The 12208-nt window shown below is 54.2% G+C and overlaps 2 protein-coding genes and 1 long non-coding RNA gene across 9 annotated transcripts in view; 2 read left to right on the top strand and 1 right to left on the bottom strand.

Moving 5' to 3' along the window:
* Prkag1 (protein kinase AMP-activated non-catalytic subunit gamma 1) overlaps window positions 1–6361 on the top strand; it is a 16478-nt gene extending 10117 nt beyond the window's left edge. The window contains exons 1-11 of one of the 2 annotated variants that reach the window (XM_023723565.1): window positions 1770–1797; window positions 3509–3618; window positions 3805–3886; window positions 3985–4043; window positions 4178–4223; window positions 4316–4370; window positions 4584–4710; window positions 4817–4982; window positions 5134–5171; window positions 5439–5585; window positions 5692–6361. In XM_023723565.1, the coding sequence (XP_023579333.1) occupies window positions 3547–3618; window positions 3805–3886; window positions 3985–4043; window positions 4178–4223; window positions 4316–4370; window positions 4584–4710; window positions 4817–4982; window positions 5134–5171; window positions 5439–5585; window positions 5692–5796 (897 nt within the window). In that variant the 5' untranslated portion in view covers window positions 1770–1797; window positions 3509–3546 and the 3' untranslated portion in view covers window positions 5797–6361. Of the gene's footprint in view, window positions 1–1769; window positions 1798–3508; window positions 3619–3804; window positions 3887–3984; window positions 4044–4177; window positions 4224–4315; window positions 4371–4583; window positions 4711–4816; window positions 4983–5133; window positions 5172–5438; window positions 5586–5691 lie in introns of those variants that run through there. The other variant, XM_004638623.3, reaches the window with a different exon arrangement.
* LOC111818718 lies at window positions 6246–10172 on the bottom strand. 4 transcript variants are annotated; one of them, XR_002822632.1, is made up of 4 exons: window positions 10084–10172; window positions 9024–9073; window positions 7146–8588; window positions 6246–6332 (listed from the first exon to the last, which is right to left on the bottom strand). It is a non-coding gene; the product is annotated as an uncharacterized LOC111818718 (long non-coding RNA). The 4 variants fall into 4 exon arrangements; XR_002822631.1 differs by lacking the exon at window positions 10084–10172 and adding an exon at window positions 8734–8767 and having other exon boundaries at window positions 8982–9070; XR_002822629.1 differs by having other exon boundaries at window positions 7146–9073.
* On the top strand, window positions 7555–12208 carry Ddn (dendrin). Of its 3 annotated transcripts, none has more exons than XM_023723563.1 (4): window positions 7555–7879; window positions 9656–9727; window positions 10108–12152; window positions 12197–12208. In XM_023723563.1, exons 1-3 carry the CDS (start codon window positions 7575–7577, stop codon window positions 11999–12001), a joined length of 2271 nt encoding a protein of 756 aa, XP_023579331.1. In that variant the 5' UTR covers window positions 7555–7574; the 3' UTR covers window positions 12002–12152; window positions 12197–12208. The 3 variants fall into 3 exon arrangements, with proteins under 3 accessions (XP_023579331.1, XP_023579332.1, XP_004638722.1); XM_023723564.1 differs by having other exon boundaries at window positions 7793–7865; XM_004638665.2 differs by lacking the exon at window positions 7555–7879 and having other exon boundaries at window positions 9468–9727.

Here is a 12208-nt window from a genome sequence, read left to right as displayed (position 1 = left end):
ATGTGGTGCTGGGGGATTGAACCATGGTCCCTGTGCTTTGCTAAGCTTGTTCTAAGTAGGTGCTTTAGACCACTGAGCCATCTCTCCAGCAGTGAGATTCTATCTCAAAAAGGTTTGAGGATGTAGCTCAGTGAATCTCTAGTACCATCACACAAAACAATACAACAAAGTCTAGGAGGTCTAATATCTGAATAATAGGGGTTATAGAGAAAACCATCAACACAGAGAAGGAAATAAGGCACAAATTTAAGAATATTTAATGGAACTGAAAGATAGTTTTCATATTGAAAGAATCCACTGAACATTCAGTACAAGGGATGCACCTGGCTCACCTATGGCATCTTGAGATTTCAGGGTACTGAAAACAAAGAGAAGACCCGGTGAGCTTCCAGGGAGGAAAGGGCAAGTCAGAAAGAACCCGAACCGCTTGGGCCTCTCAGCAGTACCAACAGCTACAGGCAGTGAGGCAATCTTTTTTTAAATTTTTTTTTCGGAACCAGGGATTGACTTCTGGCCCTTGCACTTGCCAGGCAAGCACTTATTCTACTATCTCCCCGGCCCCAGTCTTTTCAACATTCTGCAGGAAAATAAATTCCAAGGTAGAATTCTTTGTCTAGTCAAATTGTAAATCAAGGAAGGATAGGACTGGCCAAATAGCTTAGCAGATTAAAGTGCATGCAAGCAGGCACAGGGGCTGGGGGTTTGATCCCTGGGCCTGCTGTGTCAGCCCCACCCCCGGGCGCGCTGAGACAGCTATTGGGACTGGGCGTGGTGGCATGCACCTGTAATCCCAGCTTTTAGGAGGTTGTAAACAGGCAGATCACTGTGAGTCCGATCTAGTAGTGAGACCCTGAACATCCTGTAGACCCTTCCCTAGAATACCAAAAAAAAAAAAAAAAAGGTAGAATAAGGATACAGGCTTTGAGTCTCCAAACATTTGCTTCCCAAGCACTCTTTCTCAGGAAGCTGCTGGAAGATGTGCTCTGCCAAAACAAAAGAATAACCAAAACAGGTGAAAACATGGGCTCCAGGGAAGAAGTGCCTGTAGAGGAGAGACATGGGAGGCTCCTCTTGACGGCAGGAGGAGGAAGGGCCAGCCCAGACTAGAGCAGTTCAGGAGACTCTGGAGAGACATTGCTGGTGGCTTCAATCGATAGGATATATGTTGCCTCTCTACTACTTGAAATGAGATTTAACACATTCACATTGGGCGCTTGTCACACCTGACAGTACTGTGCCTGCGACCTGTTAGGACCATTGGTGATACTAGCTGGTGGGAGCGTGTTAGATAGATGGTGAAGAGTCTGGGAGTTGAATTAGTTGGAAGAATTATACATAAAAATCTAGGCAAATGAAAGGAAAAGACCATTATTAACTCCAGGAAAAACAAAGTTATAAGAGAAAGGGGGAAAATCAGAGTTTAGGGGCTGGGGAGATGATGGCTCAGTAGAATAAACACTTGCCTGGCAAGTGCAAGGACCTGAGTTCAATCCACCATTCTGCCAAAAAAAGAAAAAAATCAGTTTACCATTTGGTTTAGCTTTTTTTTTGGTTTAGCTTTGATAATATTTATCCAAAATGGTGTACATATTGGTGACCAACGTTAGTGTTTTAACTCCTGGAAGAATGGGGGGTGAGAAGTGGATAGTTGTGGTGGGATTCTGGTAGGAAACAGAACTAAACTCTTACCTTTTTTTTTTTTTTTAAAGGTCTTACTTATTTGGTACAGGGTCTTACTATGCAGCTCGGACTCATAGTGATCCTCCTGTCTCAGCCTCCCCAGCATTGGGGTTATAGGTGTGCGCCACCATGCCGTTTCAGTCACCATCTTGGCATAGGACTGCCACAGCATGCAGTGCTGGAATCCACCAGGTCCTTGCACTTGCCAGGCAGGGGCTTAGACCACCGAGCTCTCTCCCCAGCCCCTAAAAATTCTCATGTTTCTTAGGGTAGTAGATAGTGATCAAAGATGAAGAAAATCCCATGCAGTATAAGAGCCATTACATGGTGTAATCACCAAAATCATCAGCTACAAGACATTAATGTGCTTAGCTCAGGTAGGGCAGAACGGAGGTGGGTTTGTGGCATTCTTGCCATTTACTAAGGGGGTGGCCTTCAGCAGTTTATTTAACTGCTGTACAAACGTTTTCTCATCTGAAACATCAGGACAGTACTCACTTCACAGATGTACTGTAAGAATGTGAAGCCATGCACATGGCATACCCTGTAATCCTAGCACTTGGGAGACTGAGGCAGGTGGATTACTGAGAGTTCAGGACCAGCATAGGCTACATAGTTCAAGACCAGCGAGATCTGTGTAGCAAGACTGTGTTTCAAAGAAAGCAAAAAGTGAAGAAGAAATAATGTAATATTTTTAAGTATACATAGCATAGTACATACTACATTCAGGCTGTTTATTTGAGGAGGCTGCTTTTCCAGTGTAGTGTGGACAATTAAACCAGCGCCCTCATGTAATCTCAGCACTCAGGAGGCAGAGACAGCAGGATTCTTGCAAGTTCAAGACCAGCGTGGGCTACAAAGTGAACTCATGGCCAGCTTGAACTGCAGAGTGAGGCCGTGTCTCAAAAGATAAATAAGGAGCTGGGGAGATAGCTCAGTAGAATATAACGCTTGCCTGGCAAGCACAAGGTCCTGAGTTCAATCCCCAGTTCTGAAAAAAAAAAAGATAAATAAATGAAACTAATTAATAAACAACCAGGAATCACTAGGCATGGAGGCACAGATCTATAATCCCAGCTACTGAGGAGACTTGTGAGTTGGAGCCTGTCCTGGACAATTTAGGAAGACCTTGTCTTAAAAATAAAAAGGGCCAGATATGTAGCTTAGTGTAAGAGTATGTAGCTAATGCTTATGAGGCCTTGGGTTCAGTCGGTACACAAAAAAATAAACAAAAAACCAAACAGGCATGGAGATAAGCTAACCAGGCTCTCTAGTCTGTTTAGAATAGGTGGAATAAATCCTTATTCTCCTCATGACCCCAGAACAGACTGTGACCCCAGAATGGACTGTTAGGGTGTTAGGAGTCAAGTTGAACAGTGGGCTCCAATTAAAGTCCAAGAAATTGCCCGGCCCCTATCATGACTTTCCCATCTGTATATCTTGGAAGAAGCTGAAGCAGCTCCCTTGGGCCTGCCAGGTAGCTCAGCAGACTAAAGCGCCTGCAAGCAGGTGCAGGGGCTGGAGGTTCGATCCCCAGGCCTGCCATGCCAGCCCCACCCCTGGGCACGCTGAGATGGCAGTTGAGACCAGGCATGGTGGCAGGCACCTGTAATCCCAGCTCTTGGGAGGCTGTAAACAGGCGGATCACTACGAGTCCAGTCTAGTAGTGAGACCCTGAACACCCTGTAGACCCTTCCCTAAAAAATACAGAAAAAGAAAAACAAAAACCAAACCATGTTTTAAATTTTTGTGAAACTAGAACACTTTTTTCTTTTTTGATTGGGAGTTGTTACCTAGAACAAAGCTACTAACTACCCTACCCCCGCAGAGACCCCGGAGTCCAACAGTAGTGTGTATACTTCCTTCATGAAGTCTCATCGCTGCTATGATCTGATTCCTACCAGCTCCAAATTGGTTGTATTTGATACTTCCCTGCAGGTGAGTGGAATCTTCTTTTCCCTCCCACTTCCTGGAGCTCTGGTTTGGTACTGCTCATCCCATCTCATCCCAAGGATAATGGTTTTATCCTTTTATGGGGTTAGTCTCACAATTTTTAGCAGCATACCGACCCTTACATTCCTGTCCCTGTGAAGTTCTCTATGATTATGACTTTCTTGGCTACAGGTGAAGAAAGCTTTCTTTGCTTTGGTAACTAACGGTGTACGTGCTGCCCCTTTGTGGGATAGTAAGAAGCAAAGTTTTGTGGGTAAGCAACAGCATCTAGATCACCGTGTTATTGGCATCTTGTGCTGGGCAGGGAGAGCAGCTTTGGGGAGTGCTGAGTGCTCTTGTCTTGGCCTCTAGGCATGCTGACCATCACTGATTTCATCAATATTCTGCACCGGTACTATAAGTCAGCCTTGGTAAGGAGCCTTAGCCCAAAGACCAAAGCCATGTCCCCGCCAGAGGCCCTCATTCCCATTCATTTACTTCCAGACAAGTCACAAGGGTAAGCCAAGCAAGGAGACCAGGTCTTACATTCTCTTCCTTCTTCCAGGTACAGATCTATGAGCTAGAAGAACACAAAATAGAAACTTGGAGAGGTATGTAGAGAATTCAGGGTGAAGGGATGAAGGGTGTCCTGGGAAATGCCTTTCCACAGCAGTGATCTGTGAGCCGCCCCGCTTCCCTTCAGAGGTGTACCTACAGGACTCCTTCAAGCCACTGGTCTGCATCTCTCCTAATGCCAGGTGAGTTCACTTATCCAAAGAAGAAGACAGCCTTGTCTAGCCCCAGCACTGAAAACTCCAAGGAAAGGGGCAAAAGAGAGAAGATACTCCTCCTAACACTCCCTCCCTCTCTTCCTTGCTTTTCAAGTCCTTTCTGAACATTGCTGACGCTCTTTGCTTCAGTTCTCTAAACGCACCTTATGGAGTTTACCTGTATCTGCCACCTTCTTACAGCTTGTTTGATGCTGTCTCTTCGTTAATTCGGAACAAGATCCACAGGCTGCCAGTTATTGACCCAGAATCAGGCAACACCTTGTACATCCTTACTCACAAGCGTATCCTCAAGTTCCTCAAATTGTTTGTAAGTTCTCCTCAACTCAGTTTATATTTCTTATATAGTAGGTTTGGAAAGTTCTTCAAGGATGGTTTGGGGACCTTAGAAGTTAAGCTAATGGTTCTTTTCTCAGATCACTGAGTTCCCCAAGCCAGAGTTCATGTCTAAATCTCTGGAAGAGCTACAGATTGGCACCTATGCCAATATTGCTATGGTCCGCACTACCACCCCTGTCTACGTGGCTTTGGGTATCTTTGTACAGCACCGAGTCTCCGCACTGCCAGTGGTGGATGATAAAGGTAAGCAATTAGAAAGAGGAGAGGGAGGGTTCCAGGGGCCAGGTGGCTCTGAGAACATCTGCTTTCCCCTCAGCTCAGCCTGGAGGGCAGTTCTGTGGGTGGGGAGCCTGGAAGCCAGATCCTCCCTGCTGAGCTGCCTCTGTCCCCCTAGGGCGTGTGGTGGACATCTACTCCAAGTTTGATGTTATCGTGAGTGATGTGGGGGAAGGGCTGGGAAGTAGGGATGGGCAGGGGTTGCTGAGGGTGGAAAGGGAGAAGGGAGGCTCTTCTGTGACCTAAGGTCTGGGAAAGCTCCAGGCTTTCAGATCCTATTTAAAAAGCAATTGAAGAAGCTGGCTGTGGCTTGTGGGCAAGGCTGATAGTTGCCCTAAGTGTTTCTGGTGCAGTTGGGTAGGCACTGGGGAGCTGGGGCCTGACTCCCTCGCTTCCCTGCAACCCCTTCCTCCCTCTCCCCAGAATCTGGCAGCAGAAAAGACCTACAACAACCTAGATGTGTCTGTGACCAAAGCCCTGCAGCATCGATCACACTACTTTGAGGGTGTTCTCAAGTGCTACCTGCACGAGACTCTGGAGACCATAATCAACAGGCTGGTGGAGGCAGAGGTAGGGACCAGCCTGGAGGAGTGGGGCATGGCTGGAGCAGGCAGGGTGCAGGTTACACTCTTACTGAGGCTGGCACTAAACATCCCTTCTTTCTGCTGTGTGCCAGGTTCACCGACTCGTAGTGGTGGATGAGAAGGATGTGGTCAAGGGAATTGTGTCGCTGTCTGACATCCTGCAGGCCCTGGTGCTCACTGGTGGAGAGAAGCCCTGAGCAGGGGTGGGTCGAGGCAGCTTCGGTATGTGGCCTCTCTGCCGAATGGACGCTCTGGGAAGCAGATGAAACCTTGGGAGAATTGGGCTGACACTTTTCCTGTGCAGGAACCCATACCCTCTCCCCAGAAGACAGGAGACTGGATGGAAAGGAGAAGAATGTTTGGCTTCCCCTGCCCTCACATATATACTTGAGAACTTCCAGCCTAGCCAGTCCTAGCCCTGTCCTCTTAGGCACAGCCCCCCTTTTGGGTGAAACAGGCTCTGTGCTCCACAGGCCAGTTCTGATCTCTAAGAGATCCCTAGACCTCACCCTGCTTCTGCCCTGAGATAACAGCACAACAAATCGGTCATAAAGTTATTTTTATTCCTCCTGTTCATGCTGTTTGGAAGAGGCCACATCCATTTAGTGACATTCCTTGCCCTGGTTTGAGCAGGGAGGAGGCCTCTGGATTCCTGTGCTGTGTACATATGAAGGAAGATGCTAGGTGGAGGAGGAGGGCAGAGTGGTGAGCCAAGGTTATTTTCATGGCAAATCTAATTAAATGACAACAGTTTCATTATGGCATCACAGTACTTGATTTTTACAGCTGATAGACAGTTTCTTCAGCCTTTCTACTTCATGTGGCTTCTTCAATGCATCATTGATATATACAGAGAGGGGGTGTATGCTACATATCATTCTTAGTGCTTTATTAATACAGGTTGAATGTCCTTTATGAAAAATGTTTGGAAAATGTTGTGTTTCAAAGTTTAGAACATGTCAAATTTCAGACTTTTTTTTCCCCATACTGGGGCCTTGTGCATATGATTTTAGCATGGAATTACATTCCCAACCCTCTTTTCTTAAAGGTGTTTTTTTTTTTTTTTTTGTGGTACCAGGAATTGAACTCAGGACCTTGCACTTACCAGGCAAGCACTTACTCTACTGAGCCATCTCCCCAGCCTGCCCTCTTTTCTTAATTTGAGACAGTTTTACAAAGTTGCCCAGGCTGGCCTCAGAGTTGCAATTCTCCTGCCTCAGCCTCTGGATTACCAGATATTACAGGCAATGGGCTGTCACACCTGGCCAGATTTCATAGTTTTTTATTAGAGATTTGTTAATTCATTAGTCCTGATACTACTAGATAACTATTACTATTCTAGTTTTATTTTTTTTAACATTTATTTATGGTGTGTGTGTGTGTGTGTGTGTGTGGCCAGCTCAGCCCACCAGGGGGCGGGGCTGGCTGGCATGTGGTGCTGGGGGATTGAACCGTGGTCCCTGGGCTTTGTTAAACTTGTTCTAAGTAGGTGCTTTAGACCACTGAGCCATCTCACCAGCCCATCTCTTTATTTTTCAACTGTTACCCGCTGGAGTCCTTGTAGTTTCCCTTTTTCTCGCTTTCTCCTCTGCCTGGGCCACAGGAAAACTTCCCCAGTCTCCAGAGGACAGGTGCAGGGTCCTGTTTGGGCAGAGAACACCCACCCAAAGGTGGCCTTAGGGAATGCAGGGCTGTGGTTGGATTTTGCTGGGCTGGTAGTATCTGGCTTTATAATCATTGTCCACTGCCTTTCCTCCAGGGTAAGAATAAATTGGAGAGTAGGGGGTAGGGGTCAGCAGGACCATGGCCATACCATCAGAGCCATTCCGTGTGGAAACCTTCAGCTGGGAGCTGAGTATCACCTCATTGCCTTCAGCAGCTTCAGAGCGGTGTCATGGCCTCCCTGCCTCCATCGTGCCCAAACCTTCTAATGAACTTCTAGCCACAGACAGGTTCCTACGAATGAGGCTTCTGGATGGAACATAGTGAACACAGCCAGGCACTTGTCAGAGCTGAGCTTTCCCTGCTGCACACACTAAGGGTCCTGTCTCTGTGCTTACCTCCTCCTAGCTTACCCAGCACATTCCCAAAGCTGGAGGAGGGACAGCGTGGGTGGGTGCGTGGTGGAAAGGGCAGGCGCCTCATGTCACATTCTGTCATGAGGGAGGATTTGTCCAGGAGTCGGCAGGGATTTCATAAGCTGCAGGATTCCAGTGGGGTCCAGGGTAGGTGGAGGCATCTTGAAGCAGAGCCACCCATGCGGTTGGTAGGTACAGTTCGGTAGGTACATGGAATGAAGGAGGAAGCAGAGGGGACAGGGATGGTTATGGTTTCTCTGAGGGCCCATGTGAGAGCAGAAGGTCAGGGTTTTACACTGTTTTTAGTAAGTCCTGTCCCAGCTCCACAACACTTCTGGCGCCTTAAAGGGAAGGGTCCATACCCAAAGGACTACATGTACATTTTTCCTAGCCAGTCAGTTGCAGTCTGAGGACAGAACTGAGAAAAACAAAGGATGAATTTGGGAGCTCACAGGCTTCTAATTTTACCTATCCCTCTGAGGGGAGGCAAATTATCCCTTTTTCCTGAGGAGCCATTGCCATACTGTTCCCTCTCCCTGTACCCCTCCCTTCCACTGGAGCTGCTCCCATGGTTGCCAGGCATGGTTGCTAAGTCTCTGCATGGAAGGGTTGGCGTGGGCTGTGCTGCCACTAACATTACCATGGTGAATCAGGGGACACCTGGTAGGGCTTACAGGAGCGATCTTGTGGATGCAGGCAACAACCCCCTAGACAGGATGAACCCAGAAGGTGATCTGTACTTCACACAGGGACTGCGTGAACGAGGCATTTGGTGAACTGGGCATTCCCCTACACGGGGAAATGGAGACCACTTTTATCTGCAGTTGCTAAGGGACTCCACTGCCTAGGGAGTACAGCACTCCTCCATCCTCCTCTGCTCGGGTGCAAGTGCTCCAGAAGGCTGGGCAGGGCTGTGTGGGCACAGAACAGCATAACCCCCAGTTTTGGCTTCTGGATTGGGGAGGAAGCCTGCTGGGGGGGGGCGGTTTCCACGTGTGCCCAAGGACAAGTATCTAGAATGAGAGTGGTAGAGCAGCCCCGGTGAGCAAAACAGACCTCTGCGCATCTCCATCAGCTCTGGGCTGCAGCCCTTCAAAGACAGGAGTTAAAGGTAGAAGGGTCACTTGAGTGTGGGGAGCAGCTCGCCCCCAGAGTCTGCAGAGCTTCCCAAAAGCCACCGCCTCCTCTCCTCTGCTTGGGAGCTGGTTACTCAGCTATCTCTGTACCCGAATGCTGCTGCCGCTAAAAATAGCCCCCCAGCCACAGGCCAGCCCCTCCTGCACCCCAACCCCATGGAAACAAACCAGTGAAGAGTGGCGGGTAAAGCCCTTGAGTTCCATTTTCACCATTCCTTGTTGGGAAAACAAGTCCGAGGCAGGAAGTTAGGAGTACACCCCTGGTGGACAGGCAGCCAACATGTAGGAGAATAAAGGGTTAAAAACCGGCAGGCAGGTTGAAGAAATGGGGGCAAAGGAGGGGAGCACTGTCAGCTAGGCAAGACTCGGAAGTCCTTCCCCCCCACTTCCAGCCCCTGGTGCTTGCGGGTCCCACCACGTTTGGGGGACTAGAGCAGTGGGAAGGGGTGTCCAATCCCAGGCCCCAGGGGGCGGCCGTGCTCATGGGGGAGGTAGCGCGGTGCCGTCCGCGCAGTGTCACATGCGCGGGCGCGCGCGCACACACATACACGCACACACACGCTGAGGCACACACACGTGTGCCTGGGTATATATAGTTCCCAGTCCCCGGCCCCGCCGCTCTGCAGTGGGCGCCGGCTCCCTAAGCTGGGAGGGGGCTCTCGGGGCGGGTGGGAGGGTGGGGGGCCGGGTGGGGTGGGCAGGATGCTGGATGGCCCGCTCTTCTCCGAGGGGCCCCACAGCCCCCGGGAGCTCCACGACGACGAGGAGTCTGGCAGCTGCCTTTGGGTGCAGAAGTCCAAGCTGTTGGTGATCCAAGTGAAGACTATTTCCTGTCATTATAGTCGCCGCGCTCCTTCTCGACAGCCCATGGACTTCCAAGCCAGCCACTGGGTCCGAGGGTCCCAGAGCCGCACGTGAGTGCAGGGGTGACGGGAAGTAGCGGGTGGGTGGGGAGCGGGGTCCGGACCCCTGGGGGCACCGGCAAACACTGCTGGCCCCTTTCTCTTTTCCTCACCTCCCTCCTCAGCCCGAGGGCTGGGGCCTGACTCAGGCAACCTTGTTGGGAAGGATGGGAGTGGGTGTGAGAAGGGTTGAGAGGTGAGATGGGGCAGGCGCTGCTAGCGTGCGCGCGGCGAGGTGGGGGGCAGCCGCGCTCCGACTCCACCCCTGACACGGGCGCACGTGCACGCTCGCGCACACTCACGCGTGCCCCAGCACGTGGGGGCCCCGCTCCGCGGCCCCCGGCCCCCTTCCCCCACAAACTGCTCACCTGGGTTCCTGCTCCTTGTCCCAGTTGTAGGCCGCGCCCGGGATCCCCTGAGCCGCCGCCCCGCCGGCCCTGGGCCTCCAGGGTGCTGCAGGAGGCGACCAACTGGCGGGCGGGGCTCCCGGCCGAGGTCCGAGCCCGGGAGCAAGAGAAAAGGAAAGCGGCGTCGCAGGAGCGGGAGGCCAAGGAGACAGAGCGAAAAAGGCGCAAGGCCGCTGGGCCCCGACGGAGCCCCCTGGGCCAGTCCAGCCAGGAACCCCGCAACGCCCCCCGGGCGGCCCAGCCTGCCGGGCTGCCAGCGCCCCCTCGGCCCGAGCGCTTCGGGCAGGCTACGAGAGCGCCCCGTCCACCCGCCGCGCAACCGCGCCGCGACCCAGGGCCGGTGTGGGCGGGGCCTTGGGGGGGGCGTCGCCCCGGGCCCCCCAGCTATGAGGCTCACCTGCTGCTGAGAGGCGCCGCAGGCGCTGCCCCGCGACGCCGCTGGGACCGGCCGCCACCCTACGTGGCTCCACCCTCCTACGAAGGTCCCCACAGGACCCTGGGGACAAGGCGAGGCCCAGAGCTCTCCCTGGCGACCCCGTCCTCCGCCCCAGCTCCTACCCTAGCCAGGACAGAGGCAGGGCGCGCTAAGAAGAGGCTGGATCCTCGAATCTACCGGGACGTACTCGGGGCTTGGGGTCTCCGGCAGGGGCGAGGTCTCTTAGGGGGGTCGCCCGGCTGTGCAACCGCCGGGCCGAGGCCGGAGTGTGCCAAGGGGGCCGCGGAGAGAAGCCCGGGGCTGGCTGCTGCTGCCCTCCACGGCGGCAGCGACGGCCACCCCCAAGCCAACATTCCCGGTGGCCCAAGCTCGGAGACCGCTCCGGCTGGGTGCGCACCTGCGGCGCCCAGGCCCCCGTGCCCCACCCCCAGGTCCAGGCACCGACTCCAGGGCTCGAGGGAAGGGAAGGAAGGAAGGCAGCAAGTTTGGCTTCCAAAAGGCTGGATTCCTTCTCCTAAAAAGCAGCTGCCACGCCATAGCCAGACCCTGCCCAGACCCTGGGCTCCAGGAGGCACGGGGTGGAGGGCGTCCCCGGGGCAGGGAGAGGGGGCGGGAGCCGAGGCCCAGGACCCGTGGAGGGCCGCCCGGCGCGCCCACACCCTGCCCCGCAGCTCGCGGGGGCCCGCGCGTGGAGAAGGCGTCTTTGTCATTGACGCCACGTGCGTGGTGATACGGTCCCAGTACGTGCCAACTCCGGGGAGCCAGCAGGGGCAGCTTTTGTCCGCTGAGGAGCCGCGCGTCGCGGGCGATGGCCCTAAGGAGCCCGAGCGCTGCTCCGCGGAGGCTGAGGGGCGCTCAGTCGTTCCCTCCGCCGGCCGGAAGCTGCCGCCGGGAGGTTGCTTTCCACAGCAGCCCAGTGGGGGGCACGCGTGCGAAGCCGAGGGCGGGAAGCCGCAGGACTCCTCCCCGGAGGAGCGAGCGACCCGCACTTCGGGCCTCTCGGCCGGCGAGGTCCACCTGCCTCGCGCCGCCGCGCGTCTCGGGAGCCCAGAGCGCGCAGCCTCAGGCCCGGCGGCTCCGGCGGGCGCGGGCGGCGAGCAGGTCTCGAAAGCGCCGGCGGCCCCACGGCGCGCGGGCGCGGGTTGGCCGCGGACTCCCGGGCCCTACGCCGGAGCCCTGCGGGAAGCCGTGTCCCGTATCCGCCGCCACACCGCCCCGGACTCGGACTCAGACGAAGGTGGGGAGCCCAGCGGCCGCAGCGGCTCCTCGGATGGAAGCGACGCCGAGGCCCCGGGCGCCTCCTGGCGGAAGGAGCGGACCCTGCCCCGGGAAGGCGGGAAGACGGCGGGGCTGGAGGGCAGCGCCCCGGCCATTCGGGGCGCCCTCGGCCGGCAGGGACAGGCCCCCGCTCCGGGGGAGAACGCCAAGGGGACCCCGCCGTGAGAGGCCCTCCTGGGCCCGCGCCCGCGACCCCCTGCCCTGTCTCCCCACGGACTTCCCTTCTTGTTCCCCACCTACTGCTGTTCCTATGTGAAATAGAAAGGAAAGGAGAGGAAAAGGAGCTCGGGTCCGGCTGTGCTTCGGAAGGGGCGCGGTCAGCGCTGGCCCGGAGGCCGCCGCCGCAGGGCGCACGGGGAGGTCCCGGCGGTG

Source organism: Octodon degus, unplaced genomic scaffold (assembly GCF_000260255.1).
Source record: "Octodon degus isolate 3935 unplaced genomic scaffold, OctDeg1.0 scaffold00100, whole genome shotgun sequence".
NCBI classification, from domain to species: Eukaryota; Metazoa; Chordata; class Mammalia; order Rodentia; family Octodontidae; genus Octodon; species Octodon degus.
This window is presented reverse-complemented; position numbering and strand designations above follow the sequence as displayed.